Source organism: Podarcis raffonei, chromosome 14 (genome assembly GCF_027172205.1).
Source record: "Podarcis raffonei isolate rPodRaf1 chromosome 14, rPodRaf1.pri, whole genome shotgun sequence".
Classification (NCBI taxonomy): domain Eukaryota; kingdom Metazoa; phylum Chordata; class Lepidosauria; order Squamata; family Lacertidae; genus Podarcis; species Podarcis raffonei.
Window position 1 is genome coordinate 31,442,694 of NC_070615.1, and position 19,924 is coordinate 31,462,617.

The 19,924-nt window shown below is 45.3% G+C and overlaps 1 protein-coding gene across 1 annotated transcript; it reads left to right on the forward strand.

Annotated features, from left to right (window-relative positions):
• The first annotated feature begins 214 nt into the window (after positions 1–214).
• Positions 215–19,688, forward strand: SOX8 (SRY-box transcription factor 8). Its single transcript, XM_053364121.1, has 3 exons — positions 215–995; positions 13,813–14,051; positions 16,581–19,688. Exons 1-3 carry the CDS (start codon positions 562–564, stop codon positions 17,318–17,320), a joined length of 1,413 nt encoding a protein of 470 aa, XP_053220096.1. The 5' UTR covers positions 215–561; the 3' UTR covers positions 17,321–19,688.
• Positions 19,689–19,924: the final 236 nt, after the last annotated feature.

Below are 19,924 nucleotides of genomic sequence, written 5' to 3' on the forward strand. Positions count from 1 at the left end.
CAGCAAAGAAAACCGTCCCGGTTACATTCAATGCAGTAAATACACTCATTTTTGGAAAGCTAAAAAAAAAAAAAAAAAAAAGAGGGCGGCTGCCTCTTTAAGAAGTCGGAAAGGGTCAAAGCCCCGCCCTCTTATGCAGATGAGACCGTCGGAGGCCGCCAATCGGAAGTGCGGGAGGGGAGGGGCTGCCTCGCCCCGCACTCAAAGAAAGTTGCTGGCCGGCTTCGCCGCTCGGCTTCTACTTGGCGACGTCGGTGGCTGCGAAGAGGACGCGTTTGGAGAGCTCCGCTTTTTGCGCACGGGAGAGTTTAGCGCACCGGGGGGACTTGCTCGTTTGGCGCTGCTGCGGCTGCCGATTCCGCTCCGGAGGCTCCTACTGCTGCTGCGGCGGCTGGCCCAGCGTCGCTTTTCGCCCGGCAGGCGGCTTGGCGTCGTGCGCCCGGCTGCCTCTCCATCGCGCGCTCCAGGCACCGTGCGCTCCCGGCTGGCCCGTGCCTGGCTCCTGGGCCCCGCGGCTGGGGCGCCCCGCTCTTCCCGGCCGGCTCTACTCGCGCGCCGCCAATGCTGAATATGAGCGAGGAGCACTCCAAAGCCCTGGAGGCGCCGGGCAGCCCCGCGGGCACGGCCAGCTCCATGTCCCACGTGGACTCGGACTCGGACGCGCCGTCGTCGCCCGCTGGCTCGGAGGGGGCCCCGGGGGTGCCCTCGGCCTCTTCGCAGCGACCCGGCAGCGGCCCCAAAGGCGAGCCGGGCGACGTGGACGAGCGCTTCCCGGCGTGCATCCGCGACGCCGTCTCGCAGGTGCTGAAGGGCTACGACTGGAGCCTGGTGCCCATGCCCGTCCGCGGCAACGGGGCGCTGAAAGCGAAGCCGCACGTCAAGCGGCCCATGAACGCCTTCATGGTGTGGGCGCAGGCCGCCCGGCGGAAGCTGGCTGACCAGTACCCGCATCTGCACAACGCCGAGCTCAGCAAGACGCTCGGCAAGCTGTGGCGGTGAGTGGCCGAGCCGGGGCGCGCGGGGCTGGGCTGGGCTGGGCTGGACGGGGCGAACGAAGCGCAGCAGCCCGCGGTTGCGAGAGAGGTCGCGCCTGCGAGGGCAATATGCGCAGGGAACGGAAAGGTGACGGCCAGGGACCTTTCCCTTTAAAGTTAACGCGCCCCGACGGGAATGAATGGGAGTTACTTCCGAGGAATACGCTCAAGCAAATGGTGTGTGATTCCAGTCCGAAACAGATTAATGACAAATTAATTGCATTAGAACACCAGTGGGAGCATTTAAAAAAAACAAAAAAGCGAGGTTTTAAGATTGGGATATCCTTCCCTTTTTTCGTGGGAGGGGTGTATGTTACATTTTTTGCTTTCCCCGCAGCACTTGGGCAGCAGACCCGTCTTAAAATCGTGTTTCTTTTTGGTCTGCTATTGTATTTTAACTTATCTTATCCCTCCCCCTTTTAGCAAAAGGTAGCCCAAGGTGCTCCAGTAAATATAATGTCATGGCAGGGTGGGTTTGAACCCCGTTCTCCCAGTTCCTACTCTGACACACCATTTCTTTATGCTTGCTGTAGTGTGGTTGGAAAACTTTCCAGACATTTAACGGTGTATAGGCAGTGTATGAATTTAGGTACATAAATTAAGACTTTATGGGTATTAAGGCCCCTTTGGAGAGACTAGATGGTGTTCAATTTCTCTCTCCCCAAACCTATCCTTAATGTAGATGGAGTAGGGTTCATTTGAACTCGGTTTCATGTTTGTTTCTCTGGATCTCCAGATTTGAAGAAGGTGAAACATAAACTAGGGGGGGGGGGGAGAAGGCATCTGAGCTTTTTAAAAAATTCCATCAAACCCAACTTATTTATTCCCAATTAAAATTAGTAGAACTCTCCCCCCCCCAGCATTTTGTGTCAAAATTTTTTAATTCCATTGAAGTTTGTGTTGCTTTTAAGAGAGACTGATGAGGAAGTGGGGGAAACAGACTGAAAAAAACAGGGAGGTCATAGGAGTCACTTTTTGTGGGCATTATGGAGTTAGTGATGTCTCTTCCCAAAGGAGCACTGTATGAAACATTTCCTAACCATTCCCAAGTTTGGAAGCACCTGGGGTGTCTCTTGCTGTTACAGTGGGGGGCCCAGTAGAATCTCCAGCAGCTCTTCGGCTGATAAATCCCAAAGTCCGGGAACACCTGGTGGAAATCAAAGGCACAGGCAGCATAATGAGGGACAGCTGGTGTGGAGGGGGGGGGAGAGAAAGAAACATCAAGGTTCAAATCAGGGACATTTCTGCTACTTGAAAGGCATGCACTTTAAACCTACCCACCACCAAAGCACCCCCAAATTTCCTCAAACTTCTCCAGGCTGCCTCTTCTGTCTTGGCAATTCTGGTTGCTGAGAGCAGTGTGGATCTCAGTTGTGCCTCACTGCCTGGGTGGAAAAGCATGTGAGGTGTGCTACGGCATTGCTTTCAAGGCCGCAGTGGCCTCCTAGCAACCTTGAAGCATCCAGCTGTCTGGTTGCGTGGGCGAAAATCCTACTTAGTGCCCCCCCTTTCCTCCCAAACTTTTCTCTCCTAAAGCATCCCCCTCCCCCAGTAAATGTGATATTAAAAGGACACACTCCTCAGAGCTGTGAAGGGCCCACTATTCAAATATTCTTATTTTTCTTTAGAGGCTTTGGGAATTGGGTATGGTTTAGTTCCATGTACGGGTGCCCAGTGGGTTATTTCTTGGCATGGCAGTTTTTCTCCTCCTGTTTCGGAAGGAATAGCTATCAATCTATTACTTATTTCCTATTATTTATTTAAAAATTCAAAACTTTAATTAGTGCCAGTAATGTGTGAACAGGATGCAGGCCAAACCCAGACTGGCTCATCTGGCTCAGTGCAGTCTGCCCTGACAGGCAGCTGCGCTCCAGGGTTTTGGGCAATTCTCTTTTGCATTTTTTAAAGACCCATTTCATTGCCTCTTCATAAGGAATAGAAGAGCGCTGTTTTCATGTCAAAAACAAGAGTCTCGTGGAACCTTCATAGGTTGAAATATTTCCTTTGCAGGTCTGTGCCTGTAAAGCCTATGCCTAACAATTCTGTTGGTTTTTACGGGGTGCCACAGGAGTTTGTTTTGTCTCTTGGTTAGTGTCTATTTTCCTCTCAAGGCCGGCAGTGCTACCCTTGACACCTTTGTGGGTGTGAGAGTGAATCTGTTGACATTTCCATGTGGTATTTTCAGACCAAGTCTACTTCTGTTAGGGTTTGCTCATAAGAGGCATTGGGTTGTTCCAAAGTCTGTGATTCGGAAAACGAAAACCATAGGAAGCGGACTTATATTGTTTCAGACTGTTTAGTCCACCTAGTTCAGTATAGTCTATGCTGTCAAGGGTTTCAGGAATAATTTCCTTCCAGCCCTACCTGGGGATTGAATCGAGGACCTTTTACATGAAAAACAGATGCTTATCCACTGAGCTATGGCCGTTTCCCATTTGGACATTGGGTGTGTGGCAACAGGGTAAAGTTGTGTTAAAGCTACTGCATATTCCTTCAAGCTCCTGGACTACTAAACTTGGACCCTTGGTTAGAAATGTCAGCACTTAATAAAAAAAAAAAGTTTTACTGATACCTTCATGTAACCAATTACTTTGAAGGACTAACAAATATAAATGCTAAATGAAAAATGCAACTGGTACCACCTCCCAGCACCACATTTTCTTATTTTAAAAAACATTACTTGCATTATTATTAATGTAAATAATAAATTCACTATTCTTCAATGGTACTAGTACAGAGCAGTCCCAACTCTTTCCTTTCACTTTGAAGGGATAAGGAAATGGGGGAGAAGGTCCCCCCCCCCCGTTCCATAGCCATTGAACTTAATGATAGTAGAATCATAAAATTGATCATCTAGTCCCACAATGCGTTCTCTCCACCATGTATTTTATTATTGCAGGTTGCAATAATTTTATTATTGCAGGTTGCAATAATAAAATTGACTGCCATATTTATTGCATGCGGTTTTAAGACTATGGCAAAGGGTCCAAAAGAAGTAGAATGCCTACAGCAAATACATGAAGCGGCGGCGACTGACCCGGCCAGTCCTCGTGGAATATCAAACTGCGTAGCAAAAATAAATTGTTCCAGCGGTAACTGTTGACTTGGCTTCGTCAGATTAGTGAACCACCTTTGCAATCTGCCAGCGCTTTCCTTCTAGATTATTTGCTCATGTTTTCTCAGTAGCTGCTGCAAAGAATGTAATTTGATAAGATGGTAATACTACAACATAGTACTGATACAGTTCATTTCAAGTGTGGTGCCTATATTATCTCTGCATTAATCTTTGCCACAGCTGCCTAAGGTAGTCCAGTATTATTATTCCCATATTGCAGAGGCTGTGGCTGAGAGAATAGTGGCTTGCCCAAGAAATCTCCCTACTGAGTTTATTATGACTCAAGTAAATTTCATGAAGGGTTCTTCGTCGCTCACAGCTCATTCCTTTAACAATTGCCTGTGCTGTGAGCCCCACCAGACTGGCGATTCTGCAGCATGCCGTTGACTCAACAGTAGTGCATTAGTGGTGGTTAAATACTGGACCATCCAAACGTCATTTTGCTGTAGCAGTAGCTCTGTGATGGCTCCCCAGTGTTATTGCACTCTTGCACTATAGCGCAGCCAAAGCAGGAGACACGCCCTGAGACATTTGTGGCATAAAAAGTTTCAGGAGGAAGCTACAGAGTATGCGCAGATTGGAAACACAGCAGTGCATCTGCCCCAAGACTTTTGCGGGCACAAACAGCATTGAAAGTGCGATCACATGCAGTGTAACTGGCCTAGTGTCATCGATGTTAAATGAAAAGGACATCTGTCTGCATTTGATGCATGTGCTAGGCACCGTTTCTGGGATACTTGCACAATCAACATATGTGCTTGGAGTCTAGTGTAAGAGGTGGAGGGGATCCCATGAGTCATTTAGTCCAGCCCCTTCTCATAAGGCTGGAAATCTATAACATCATTGTCAGAAGCTAACCGTTTTTGTCCTTGGAAGGGGATTGTGATTTTTGCCTTTCTCCGAGCTGTTCTGCTTAATATTCCCTCTGAGGCTAAAGCTCCCCTTACATCAAAGTAGGTACCAGTGAATATAGTGGAGCCAGTCCCCAAGTATATATTCCTGAGGGATAGCTCGGTTGGTAGAGCATGAAACTCTTAATGCCAGGGTTGGGGCTTCAAGTCCATATTGGGTCAAAGATTCCTGCAGATCCCTGCCGTTCGACTGGGTTGGTCCCTTACAATTCTGTGAATAAGGTCACCATGCACACCTATCGCCCCAAAAGGGACATGCTGTCGCTCCTTGTTTTAGGATTGAGTCACTCATCGGATGGGCTGTGTGCGTAAATGGATCATCCCACTTCTGATACCACATACGACTTTCCTTTCAGTTTTGACACGGGATGGTTCCCAGTGGAGCTGGTTTGCACCTTGGCTGTCAGTAAGCAAGGCATCCAATCATTTTTACTTAAGTGCATGTGAATTATTGGCCTCTGTTTCCAGGATGCCTTTAAAATACTCCTTGTCAACAAGCTGGGAAGTTTGACTTAGTGACCTAGAGCAGCCAAGTGCACTGATGCACCCGATCAACTGATAGCCTTATTATTTTAGCTCTTTTTTAAAACAACAACAACAAGATTATTGCTCAGAGCAGGACGGTCACAGATGAAAGCAATGCAACACACCCCTGGAGCTTTAGGGAGTAGCCTCTTAGTGTCTCTTCTATTCGACCAGCTGGATTTGCATGGATGCATTTATGCAATGCTTGGCTACAATGTGCTCTGACGTATAATGAGTTTAAAACCTTTGCAGAATAGTTATGTGTGCTCGATCCAGAACCGAAAAGATGCAGTGTTAAGGTTGGTGGCAAAATACTACATAACAGTGCCATCTGATGCAAGTTTGCTTGGAAGGCGTACATTGTTAAAGAGCTGAGTTCAGTGGGGCCTCTTTCCTAGGACTGCAGTTTCAGTATGTTCCCAGTAAGCACATGTACCTGAACATAGGCTACATGTGTGTCTGTGTGCATACACACACACACACACACACACACACACACACTGTAAAGGGAGTGCGCCACAAATGGAGAAGCCACAGTATTGAAACCCGCTCTTTCCTGTTCAAAGCACCAATAATGTGTATGTCCAAAGACTTATACACAGTCCGTGTTTATAACAAAGGGTTTGGAGTTGTTGTGCCTCTGTTCACATCCCTGTTCAGTGCTGCAGCTCAGCGGCTGATGCTGGACTGGTCACTCTCTCAGCCTAGCTTATGGTACAGAAGATAGAGTGACCAGGATGCTATTGCACACTGCCCCATGATTGCTACAGACAAGGTGAAAGAGTATATTAAATACCCCCCCACTGCAATCCTGTATATCACTGCTTTGATTTATGCCCCACTGAGGCAAATGGACCTTACTCCCAGGTAAATGAGTCTAGGATCATGGCCTCATTCTCACGGAATCAGGAAGAAAAGTAATATTTGGATGGAAAGGACAAAAATTGAGCACTCTTCCTCTTAGATCGCAGCTGGGCAGAAAGTAGATCAGGGTCTGTTGGTTGAACTGGGGTGATCTGAAGATGTGAAGGATTTCTGGCTTCCAGGGAATGGACCACAGGTTAGTTGTAGAGGATCTCCCTTGCATGCAGAAGGTGTCAGTTTCAATCTCTGGCATCTCTAGGTAGAGCTGTGAGATACTCGCTGTCTAAAAACCTTGGGCAGCTGCTGCCAGTCAGTGTAGGCAATACTGAGCTAGATGAGCGGAGCGTGTGACTTGGTATTAGGCAGTTTCCTATCCATCTTAATATCTTCTAATTGTTTAAACAATGGCAACCACAGAGTTACTCTTCTCTTAAACTATACTGCTGAAATGATGAAAGCTGTATGTGTTCAATAGGAATGGCTTTTTGGTTTGGGAGGAAAGTGAGCACAGGTCAGTTTTGGTACTCAAAACCGAATTCCTGGGCTCATAATTCTTTTATTCTCAGTAAATGTCTTGAGCATCTGGCTCCAGTTGATAGAGCTCTGGGTTCTAGCAAAACACTCAGAGTAGCTCCCGCAAGCATGAAGTCTGCTCACTCCTGCTATAAGGTATTAAAGTGTAGACAGGGAAAGCTCTTAATGTGCACTCTTTTTTTGTGTGTGTTTGCAGTTTAATCTTGAGCATATCCAAGGTGAAATCTGTGCCTTTGAACATTGCTGTGAATCTTTGCCGCTCCCTGTAGAACCTGAAACAGCACTCCTGCTTCTGCTCCCAGGTTAATTTAATAGGTGAGGTGGTTGCCACATTGAACTTTTCTGCCCCTGGCACCAAAACCTCTTATGCTGCCAGCTGTGACTATTTGTAATCTATTGGCAACAGTCTGCAGTCCAGTGAAATTGACTGATAATTAATGGTCACTTCTAGCATCAGTAGCTCCTGAGCTGTATGACTTACTCGCTAAAGCAATTTGCAGTTGCTTAACTTTTCCTCTTCCAGTTTGCAACCCCCCCCCCTTGAACGAAGAGAGTCTGTTTTTAACCTTCCGCTGATCCCAAATGAAAAACAAAATAAAAAACCCAGCATTTTGGTCTAGTGCCAAACATGTCAAGGTCCCTCTAGAAGAACCGAATTATTTATCTAGGCTTGGGAGCTGGGAGCCTTTCGGCTGCTGCAATCGTCTCTCATAACAAGAACCATTTATTTATTTTTTGTTCTGCACACAGTTGTGTTTCTGTGCATCCAGGTGAATCTCAAGCCAATCTTCTGGGACAGTGGGGACCTGGTCCCCAAACTAGAGAACGTCCAGTATCCCAGTAACTGATTAGTGTTATCCAAGGACGCCAGAATGTAGGAGCAGAAATTGCTCTTTGTAAACAGAGCAGAGCACAGGAAAGGATTTGAGAGGGAGATATGGGAGGTTTGTTCGGCTCCTGGTGTTGGGGTGTGCGGTTTGAGATTTCCCCTCCATCTTACTACTTCTTTTTCTCCTGTTTAAAACCAGTGGCGGCCCCAGAAACAAATTCTTGGAGGGCACAGAAAAGGGCAAATTACATTTCCAGGTGGGCAAGAGAGAAAAATGACGGCTATGTCAATGACAGGAGTCCAGCATTCAGGACACTTGCCCCTCTGCCCCCTTTGGGCGCCCCCTGTGTTTTAAGGTGGCAGAATCTCAAGGGCATGGCATCTGCTTTGCACACAAAAGAACCCAAATTCAACCTCCAGCAGCATCCCCAGGGAGGGCTGGGAATGTCCACTGGAGAGCCAGTGTGGTGTAGTGGTTAAGAGCGGTAGACTCGTAATCTGGTGAACCGGGTTCGCGTCTCCGCTCCTCCACATGTAGCTGCTGGGTGACCTTGGGCCAGTCATACTTCTCTGAAGTCTCTCAGCCCCACTCACCTCACAGAGTGCTTGTTGTGGGGGAGGAAGGGAAAGGAGAATGTTAGCCGCTTTGAGACTCCTTCGGGTAGTGATAAAGAGGGATATCAAATCCAAACTCTCTTGTGCCTGAATCCTTGGAGCGCTGCTGCTGCCAGGCACTGTAATAAGTACTAAATTGGATGGACTAGCAGTCTGACTCTGTATAAGGCAGCTTGTTCTGTTCCTTGAAAAAAATAAAAATTGTCGGCCTCTCACAACTGCGGGAAATGGCTTTTGCTGCAGAGAAGTTGATTTTCGAAAGCAGACCAGGCCAACTCTACAATCCTATGATTCTCTTGCCTGTCCTCCCTTTTGGTGGTACCAGCTGCTAGTGAAAACAGCAAGTCTATTGAGCCCCTGGATCTGATGTGATGTGGCCCATTTGGCTGGATGAGGATTGCCAGTTTTGTAAGCACGAATTTAAATTGCTCATGGGTTTGTGGTGCTTTAGATATAATGAGTGACGTACAAGATTAGTCGTAGTTGGAGCTAGACCCATTGAAATAAATGGAGTTAAGTAAGTTTAGTTTATTGATTTGGGTAGTCTGACTTAGCTAGATATCATGCAAGTGTCTATTTGGGCTCATATTATTTAGCAGTATTTTCCCTTTGTTTAAGCCTTTCATAGTTAAATGGAATTTTCCCGTATAAACATATGGAAATTAAATGAGTGAAATACGCTTTGCCTGTAATCTTTTATTTGTCTCTTGCAAATATTATCAAGTAGTTTCCTGGAAAGGTTTGCAAAAAATAAAAATAAAAATTGTCACTTCCTTTGCAGACTCTGGGTTGTAGCCAATGCCAGCCCTACTCAGAGTAGATGCATTGAAATTAATGGACATTGCTAAATTAAGTTCAGAAGAACTTGGTTGCGTATAACCCTTGGTGTTGGCTAAAAGCTAATAGTGTTCTAACAGTGCAATGCTATGCACACACACATACCTGGGAATAAGTCTGGTTGAAAGCAGTGAGCTTTACTTCTGAGTAGTGATACCTAAGATTGTGCTGGGTGAGCTTTGTGGTTCAGGGTCTGTGTTTTCCTGTGCATTGTTAAAAGTTCTATGGATCAAAAATTTGGTAGAAGAGGCAGGGGAGAGATGCCTGTGCATTTGGGGAGAAGGGGTACAGAGACAGGAAAATGCTAGCAGGTGCAAAGGAAGAGCTTTAAAAATCATCATCATCATCATCATTTGCTCAAGACCATTATAGTGGTACCTCGGGTTAAGTATTTAATTTGTTCCGGTGGTCTGTTCTTAACCTGAAACTGTTCTTAACCTGAAGCACCACTTTAGCTAATGGGGCCTCCTGCTGCTGCCACGTCGCCAGAGCACGATTTCTGTTCTCATCCTGAAGCAAAGTTCTTAACCTGAAGCACTATTTCTGGGTTAGCAGAGTCTGTAACCTGAAGCGTATGTAACCCGAGGTACCACTGTATTTAGTTTGCAAGTCCTCTTGCCAGCTAAGAGAGTATTAGAGACTTTGAAATGACTTTGCTGTAAGCATATATGGAGAACAATTGCAGGAGAGCTGCAACGATAAAATTAAAACTCAGGGGATGGAGGAAGGTGGTGGCTGTTGTAAACTGGTTTGTGTTGGTGCTTTAATATGCGTGTCCCAAACCCACCCTTTTCACTGCTGTAGGAGAACATTTTGGTATGGCTACTTTGCTTTTTCCTCCTTCTTCCTCAGATCCTCCCCCAAAGTTTTTCTCCCTCACCCCTCTGCCTTCATCTCTCTGTAATCTCTCCTCCTGGAGTCTAGAGGAAGGCTAAGGACTCTTAAAAACGAAACCTTGGGTTCCTCTTTGACTCGCGGCTGCCAGCCGCTGAAGGCAAATCTTTTCCCCCAAACTGCGCAGCTGAACAGTGTGATTAATGCCGCCGCCACAACAACAGCAGTTTTAAATTGAAGTTACCTGCCAGACTCACAAGGGCAGGGTCCCATTTTTCCCTGTAAAAAGGTGAGGGTCAAACCAACAGCTACAACATGGGAGTGCAAGCAAGGCTGTGTGGTGATCCAATACATTTTAATTGTATTGGTTTAAGTGGAAACACTTAAACCAATACAGTTGGCAGTAATAGCAATAGGAATAATAAAGATATAGCAGCCCATCCTCTGATGTTTTCTCCTAAGTAAATGCTACTTAAGTTTATTTACCGTATTTTTTTGCACCATAACACTCACTTTTTTCCTCCTAGTAAGTAAGGGGAAATGTTTGTGCGTGTTATGGAGGGAATGCCTACGGGTGGCGGGGGGGATCTGCTGCAGTCGTGAGCAGAGGATCCATGGTTCCCCTTCCTTCCCTCCTCCGTGGCTCGCTTTGAAACAGCAAAGCGGGAGAAGAGCCGCTGAGTGGGGAGGAGAGAGGGACAGAGAGCCTGCTTCTTTAAAGGAGCAAAGCGGGAGAGGAGAGGAGCCGCTTACACAAGTGTAAGCGGCTCCTGTCCGGTTGGCTCCTTTAAAGCAAGCAGGCTCTCTGTCCCTCTCCCCTCCCCACTCAGCTCGCTACATAGCAGCAAAGTTCTTCAGCTCGCTAAGCCGGGGATGAGCAGGGAGGAGGGAGAAAAGCAGAGCCTGCTTGCTTTAAAGAAGCAAAGTGGGAGAGGAGAGGAGCCTTTTCCCCTTATACCCCTTTTCTTCATTATTAGCAGCATCCTTCTCCACACACCTCACTCGTGCTCCTTGTCCCTTGAGTGCTTTTCCTTTGGCTGGGGAGGGTGGGATATAAATAAAATTTATTATTATTATTTATTATTATTCCTTCCCTCCCCACTTAAAACATAGTTACAAAGCACTGATCCACATGGATCCTCAGGATTTTTGCACTGGGTCACCCCAAATTCACCATCAGATCACATAGCATGTCCATGGCTACATCTTGCACCAAAAAAATCACGCACCCACTGTTGCTTGGGGCCGCAGTGGTGCAAAAACGTGGTTACAAAGCATGGATCCACATGGATCCTCAGGATTTTTGCATTGGGCTACTCCAAACTCACTGTCAGATCACATGTCTGTGGCCACAGCATGAACCACAAAAATCATACATCCACTGTTTCATTTAGAATATTTTTTTTCTTGTTTTCCTTCTCTAAAAACTACGTGCGTGTTATGGTCGGGTGCGTGTTATAGAGTGAAAAATATGGTATATGCTGATTTCCCACAAGCATTCAGTAGGACTCGTCGTTCCAAATAAGTGTGCAACAGATTGTATTTTTACTGTGGGATCCTATACATGTCTTCTCAAAGGTAGATTTAATTGAGTTCCATGTAGCTTTCTCCATGCTAAATGGATTTAGGATTGTAACCTGAACAAGTTTACACTGAAATTGTGCTCGTCTTCTCTGCCTGGAAAGTTTGCTTGATGGATATAAAATTATGTAAAACGAGAGGGGTAGAGTGACTAGAGAAGAAGAAAAACCAACATTTTGTATATTGTCGTGGTTCAGGATTTCTGAAACTTGTAACAAAGATTAAAGAATACATTCCAAAGATTTGCAAATACTCGAAAGACTCGCCTGTAAAATAATGTTTAACTTGGGTAATGTTCGTTGCAGTGATGGGAAATCTGATCTGTTATATGCAACTGGTAGGAGCTGTATATAATTTCATTAAACCCTTTTTAATGGAAAACTGGATTCTGTTCAGGAGCAGAAAGTCGGTGTTGAGTTCCAAATTATACGTGGTTATTTATATAGATAATTGCTATACTGCTGTTTGCGCAGACAAAAATAATTTAAAACATCATAAATTAACACATGTAGCAAATCACTAAAGAATATTTACTGATAGCAAGAGCAGGACTGATCAGTGTCTCCTCCTTTAAAAGCATGCTGAAATCAATGTGTCAACCAGTTACCTGAAACCATAAATAGGTTGGGGCCCCCCAGAACCAGGTCCTACCTTAGAAGGAAGTTCAAACACAAGGAGCCACCACTGGAAAGGCCATGCCCCATGCCTTCATGCCATGTTCATCATACTGAGGAGGAATCCTCAGAAGGGCTTCATGAACTGAAGGCAGATTTCAGCTGAAACTGAACATTCAAGTCTTACAAATTTCACATGAGAGTAAAGCAGAATGTCAAAGCTCTCCAACTGGAATTTTCTGCTTTGACTGGTTTTTTCAGAGTTTCTATATAGTCCTATACACATTTATCTGAAAATAAACCTCGAACGTAACGAAAGTAGACATGCATAGTATTGTTCAGTTCTAAGTTACTTTGTAATATCTGTTAAACATCTAAATTTTTAATTTTTGAAAAATCTTCCTAAACGCATGAAAACAATTTCCTGTTAAATATGAAGCCCATGTTGTGATGTGATATCTGGGAATGGGGAAGAAATTCAGTCCAATCTGCAATTAAATGCAAACCTACCTAATTTGCACTTTTCTGAAGTAATACACAAATTGAAACGGCCGTCCTTCAAAATTTGTACTTTTTCTGGATTTTGCAATATAATCCTCCAGCCAAATAATGAGTATAAAAATACACATACTCGGGCAAAATGTGCATAAAATGCATATGTTAAAATAATTTACAAAAGCACATTGTATTAGGGGGAAATTGGTTTGCAAAAATGCATATATTAAACAGAATTGAATGCAAACATGTACATTGGGGAGGGGGGAAATGCATTAAAATGATGAATTTTCATGAAGACTTTTTTTAAAATTGCAAACTGATGTGGAAAATTGAATTTAAGAGTGGAAAAATGATGTGGTAGCATTCTCCAGTAAGAGAAATGCTCTCCTTACTTGCACTGGGGCACAAGTGTGACCTTTGACTTAGCTTTCCAGACCAACACACATGAGACATGTATTGCGTAAATCAGGGGTCAGCAAACGTTTTCAGTGGGGGCTGGTCCACTGTCCCTCAGACCTTGCGGGAGACCGGACTATATTTTTTTGGGTGGGGGAGGAATGAACGAATTCCTATGTCTCACAAATAAATCCAGAGATGCATTTTAAATAAAAGCACACATTCTGCTTATGTAGAACACCAGGCAGGCCCCACAAATAACCCAGAGATGCATTTTAAATAAAAGGACACATTCTACTCATGTAAAAACACGCTGATTCCCAGACCGTCCGCAGGCCAGATTTAGAAGGCAATTGGACCTGATCCGCCCCCCCGGGCCTTAGTTTGCCTACCCATGGTGTAAAGAGATTGTTGTTAAGTCATTTAGTCGTGTCCGACTCTTTGTGACCCCGTGGACCAGAGCACGCCAGGCACTCTTGTCTTCCACTGCCTCCCGCAGTTTGGTCAAAATCATGCTGGTAGCTTCGAGAATGATAAGCTCTCGAAGTAAAGAGATTAGATTGCAGTAATCTAGTTTTCGAACGGAAGCAATGATTTTAATCTCTCTCTTTTTTCTCTCCAAAAGTTTGCTAAGTGAAAGTGAGAAGCGTCCATTTGTTGAAGAAGCCGAGCGCTTACGAGTCCAGCATAAGAAGGACCACCCAGACTATAAATATCAGCCACGCAGGAGGAAAAGCGTCAAGGCAGGCCAAAGCGATTCTGATTCGGGAGCCGAATTGAGTCATCACAGTGGGAACCAGATCTACAAAGCAGACACTGGTCTGGGATCCATGAGCGAAACTCACCACCACAGTGACCACGCAGGTAAGGAAAGGGGAAGGCGACAGATTTATAATGGGAAACACCAAGAGGGCTGCAAAAGTCACTCAAGATGTAGTTGTTCACAATGTATAACAGTATAACAACTTATAGACATAATGCTAAAACGCAGTATATATTAAAAAAATGAAAGGGCATGTGCCATTTCACCCTTTTTCAAATGCTCTTCCCAGTTGCCAAGCAATTAAGTCACATCTACCGCATACATTTAAAGCAAATAGCTTTTCTAAAAGAATCCTGGGAGCTGTAGTTTAAGGGGGCTGGGAATTGTAACCCTCAGAAGGTTAAGCTACAGTTTCCAGGATTATGGGGGGTGGTGCCTTGACCTTTTAGAGCGGTAGCGCAGCGCAGTGCAGTGCTTTCAGTGTCTGGTGTGGCTGTGTCCTTAGAGAAAACAACATCTAAACATAATGAGAGGGTACAGTTTCCTTAAAAGGGAAGGGTTCTAGCTACAGGTTAGAGCATCACCTTTGGCTAATTCCCCAGCATTTTCAGATTGGACCAGTAACCTTTTGGGTAATATTAGGTCTCTCCTGTTCTCCCTTTGCCAGTGAACTTTATAAGGGGAGAACCCAGCCCATTCCTCATTCTCCCTTCTGCACTCCTGTCTCTTGCCCAACACTTCCTTGCAACCCCCCCCCCCCCCGCAGGGATTCCCTTCACAGCTCTCCGTTCTTTGCTGTTGTTCCTACTAAGTGGCGCCGTCGGTGCAGCTCTTTGGGCAAATATCCAGGGCGCCTCTCGGCAGAACAGGGAGGAGGGTCTCCCAAGGCAGCAAAGTGAGACTTGACCACATTTTGAAGAAAGTAAGCGTCAAAAGAGCCTGTCCGCTGGATCAGGCTGAAGGAGGCCCATCTAGTCCAGCATCCTGGTTTCACAGCGGCTAACCAAATGTCCCACTGGGAAGCCATCTGCAAAGATGGGGAACCTGGAGCCCTCCAGATGTTACTGGATTCCAGCTCTCATTGTTCCAGGGCTGTCAGATATTTTTGCTGAAAACCAACAGTCATCACAAAAATTACAAATGGTTACGTTGTGAAGTATGTTTTCGCATCAGTGCTTCCCCATGTCATGCAGTAAAATCTCCTGTGGTATGTTGGGCTGCTAAAACAGGCACAGAAGCCTTGCATAATTTTCTCCCATTTATCAGCAGGCAACATATTTTTTTCCATAATATTCGGAACAGGGAAACTCTCTGAAGAATCCCTTGGAGAAATCACTCCCTGGAGAATTATATGGGGAGCGATAAAATTCTCACCGCAGAATAGTTTCCACCTCTTCCTGCTGCAAGTAACATCAGTGCTGATGGATAGATATTCTAGCATGTCTCCCATCTAAATACGGAGGAGACATAGTTTGAAATCTCAAGGCTGTGGGTGCCTTCCGTGTTGCATCAACCAATAATTAGACAGAAATAATCTGGAAGGCCATAATCAAATTTCACAGAATAATAATAATAATAAATTAAGTTGCATAGTTTGGAGATTGGCTGAGGTTGGTGGGAGCTGGAGTGTAACAACATCTGGGAAGATGGGAAAGTTTGCCCACCCCAAGCTAAAGCATTCAACCGCCCCCCCCCCAAGTCCAGCATCTAAAATTACCCAACCATACCACTGCCCACTCCAGACTTAATCATGTATTAAATATCTACCCTGCCTTTCCAAAGGAGCCCAGGGTGACAAACATCAAAATGTTAATACATAAACATACTTAAAATGTATAAAAGCCAGGTAATTTTTCCCAAAGCAATTAAAGAAAAACATTTCAAAGCATTTATAGCATCTAAAAGTGTTTCAAAGTGATCACATACCCCTCAAAGTTACTGATTTCAAGGTTGCCATGGCCAGTATATGTCAGCCATCGGATGCCTGGGTAATATTTGCCAGAGCATCAGAGGTTACCCCAGGAATCTTGTCTCGATGCTGAGCCCAGGGAAGTGTGCTTGTTCTCTCATTTGGAGGAATGTGTGTGCCTCCATATCTATGGAGAACTTCTACATGCGACTGCCCCATTCATTGCAGTGAAAGAAAAAGACGACCACAAACCAGCGTAACTCTGCATTTCGGCATCCACATTCCATGCAGCGCCCACTCCTTTGCATCGCTACTTAAAGAGGGTCTTTGGTAGCAAGGAGAAACTTTAGATCAGCAAAATGGGAGAGAAGGTTGACGTTTGGCAGTCCCAACTCAAGCCTTCACTACAACTGCTTAAAGCTAAGGCAAGAGATCAGATTGTGGATCTCTGACTAATTTGTCTGGCTTGACCCCTCAGTCAACCAGCTAGCCCCCTCAATGGAAGCTGTAGACCCGAACATCTGGAGTGTACCATATGGAGACTCTGGTTGGTATAGACCAGAGAGGAGAGCCTCCAGATGTTTCTGAACTCCCAGGATTCTGTGTGATCCCTGTTTTCCTTTGGGTCCGATGTTGGTGCTAAGGGACCACTAACCCAAGACGCTTGAAACTGCTTGTTCTGAACAGTGTTCACATGGTTTGAAATGTGCTTTGTCTCCAGGGCAGACCCACGGGCCCCCTACCCCACCCACCACCCCCAAGACGGACCTCCACCACGGGGGCAAGCAGGAGATGAAGCACGAGGGGCGCCGCCTAGTCGAGAGCGGCCGGCAGAACATCGATTTCAGCAACGTCGACATCTCTGAGCTGAGCAGTGAGGTGATCAACAACATGGAGACCTTTGACGTCCACGAGTTTGACCAGTACTTGCCGCTCAACGGCCACTCTGCCATGCCGCCTGACCACGGGCAGAACTCTGCGGCAGGGTCTTACGGGCCCGCCTACCCCCACCCGACCGGCGGCAGCGGGGCTGGAGCCCCCCAGGTTTGGACTCACAAGAGCCCTCCCGCCACCTCGCCTCCCTCCAACGAAAGTGGGCAGCAGAGGCCCCACATCAAGACAGAGCAGCTGAGCCCTAGCCACTACAGTGAGCAGTCCCACAGCTCCCCAACTCACTCCGACTACGGCTCCTACACTGCCCAGGCGTGCGCCACTACTGTGTCCTCTGCCACGGCCACGGCCTCTTTCTCCAGTTCCCAGTGCGACTACACAGATCTCCAAAGCTCCAACTACTACAACCCATACCCCGGCTACGCTTCCAGCCTCTACCAGTACCCGTACTTCCACTCCTCGCGCCGGCCGTATGCCACCCCGATCCTCAACAGCTTGTCCATCCCTCCTTCGCACAGCCCCACCGCGAACTGGGACCAGCCGGTCTACACAACTCTGACAAGGCCTTGAGAAGGACGGAAGGAGTTGTTGAAGACCTGAGGTCTTCCCTGGACCCCCGTCCCCCAAAAAAAGTATGCACTACACAAGTTCAGAAATGGAATGAAGAAGGCGCAGCCCATGAAAGGAGCACCCCCATTTCCCCCGTCCCAAGTGCCTCCTGTTCTTCTGTAATGACTTGGCCATCTGCTCCAAAACCCTTTTGAAAAGTTTCCAGAAGACAAGAGTTCTATTTTCTTTATTAATAATAATAATTAATAATAATTAATAAAGCATCTGGACTGATGGTTTCCTTTGAATACATGAAGGACAGTATATTCTAACTCCTCTGTGAGGACTTAAAAGAGAAGTGCCACAATTCGTACGCAGGACAGTGCAAAGTTCACAAGGAGACGACAAAGGCATTCCGGGGTCTATTGCAATGTGAGGATGAGTCGGCCTTGGCGCACAGAACCCACCTAGATTTTAAAAATCCTAATCATTTAATAATATTGAGGGACCACTTGAGAATCTTTTGGGACCTACCAACCAACTAATGTCAGAATTCCTTTGATTTGTAATCAAGAGTTCTTCTAAGCAAGGTTTGGCTGTAATTAACATTTTTGTTCAGAAGCTTAAAAAAAAGTATGTTAAGCTCAGAAAAAAGTCTCTTTTTGTCATTGTTTTGGGGTAAATCTGTTAAATATGTATTTATGTTCTGTGTAATTTTGTCTTTTTTTAATTAATGAAGTAATTCTGTGCAAGAAGTAGATTTTTTTTAAAAAGAGATTTTAAGGAGCATAAACTAGTGGAGAAAAGATGGTTTTTCCGCTCCTTAAAAAGGTGGTGCAGTGCTTTGGTTCAGCCAGTCTTAAAAGCAAATCTGAAATGCTTCTCGAAATAATTAAAGTGGTTATGGAAGGATATTATGGAAGGGAAGTGATGGATTAATTTTCAGGGGGAGCAGGGAGAAAAAGAATCCTTATTGGTGGTGTTTCCTTATAATTTGTTGAGGAGTTATTATGACATTGATATTAAGTTATAAATAACATATATTTACTTCTGACCATGCCAGGCCAGAAATGAGGTCCATCAAGTCTAGGATTCTATTAATGAAAGAAACTAGCCAGCTGCTGCTGGGAGCTGATAAAACAACGATCTCAAGGTCCTGCCTGTGGGATTCCTCCTAAATGCCTATTCTTGGGTTGTACTCGTTGACCCTAAGGTCCCTTCTACAGTTCTATGATTCTAATTAACAGGTAGACTTTTTCTGATATGGTGCTTCTCTTTTGCCATTGGGGCTTATAGTCCCTGAGAGCTCCAGCCCTCCACGAATTGGTCGCTATCTTTTCCTGTCCCCCAAAAGCCACTGAGGCTCATGGCAGTGCCCTCTCCACCTCATGAGGTCGAGAATCCTAAAAAGGCAATTATCGGTTGTATGAAGGAACACTGAGCCTATTGCCAATGGGATCCAAAGGAGGGTAAACCCCCCCCCCCCCAAGTCCAGTATTACGGGAGAGGAAGGCAAACTCCATAGGACTGGTCCTGGAATGATCAACAATTGTGTCTCAAGAGTCTCTTAAAACAAAAATATTGACAGGGTTTAACCAGTTCCTAGTTATGGTTTTTCATGCCTATTCCTTCCTGGAAATGGTTAAAAACAGGCCAAATGTTAATTTGCAAGAGCTCCCTTCTCTCTCCAGCGAGGCTACTTCAGCATGAATGTGGAAAAAGGAAAATGGCAATAAGCATACCCTCCCCATGCCAATTAGTTTCAACACATTAAATTAAATTTGAAGGCATCATTGGATTTTGGGACTGTGCTGGGAGCACAGCTCGTTCTTGAGAAATTACATTTTAAGCAGAAGTTACGGATTGAGTTTCACTTTAATGTTGCCTATTTAGGGACCAGATGTCATCCTTCAAAGCTGTGAAAATAAAAACGTTCTCCACTATATTTTGGTTAGTTTTTTAGATGTAGACTAATATTTCGTTGATGTTTTGTTCCATTGTATGCTGAGCATATAATAACCATCCAACTCTAATGGTAACGTTGTGCCTTTTAAAAGAAAACTTTATAAATCTTTAAAACTTTCAGAGGTTATCTTATCTTTTCTACGTTTTCATATTCTTGGGGTTTTTTGTTTTTGTTTCCGTTTTGCTGAAAAGTGTTTCTTCTACTTTCTTTTCTTTCTTTCTTTTTTGCATATTGCCTTTTGGGAATTTGGGGGGAGGCGGGAGAACAAAGCGGGGAGGGGCAGCAGCGGCTCCTTATGCAATCTATTTTTCTGTAAAGTTTGAAGGTCGTCTGTTGTTATCTGTTCTGTTCACTAGAGTTTGACTAAGTACTGCTAACTTTTGTACAGGTCCATTTGATAAAATTAAAAAAAAATGCCTTTTATCCAGCAGTCGCTGATATATTCATTGAAAAAAGATACCCGTTTGTTCATGGGACGTTCCCATGGGAATGGGGAATGAAAGGCTGTTCTGCCCCCCCTCCAAGCACTGTGGGGTGCTCTTTCCATTTAAATGGGGTGCAAGGTAACCCTTGGGTGACAGGGCTATCTTCTGGGGGTGGGGCTCATTGGGGCACAGATTGACACTAAGGTTTAATTGCCATTTCTGGCATACATTCCA

What these genes read in the sequence shown, in the direction of transcription:
- SOX8 (XM_053364121.1), top strand. Translation starts at nt 562, where the DNA reads ATGCTGAATATGAGCGAGGAGCACTCCAAAGCCCTGGAGGCGCCGGGC. An exon ending in ACGCTCGGCAAGCTGTGGCG is followed by an intron (nt 996 to 13,812) that starts GTGAGTGGCCGA and finishes TCTCTCCAAAAG; the next exon opens with TTTGCTAAGTGAAAGTGAGA. An exon ending in CCACCACAGTGACCACGCAG is followed by an intron (nt 14,052 to 16,580) that starts GTAAGGAAAGGG and finishes CTTTGTCTCCAG; the next exon opens with GGCAGACCCACGGGCCCCCT.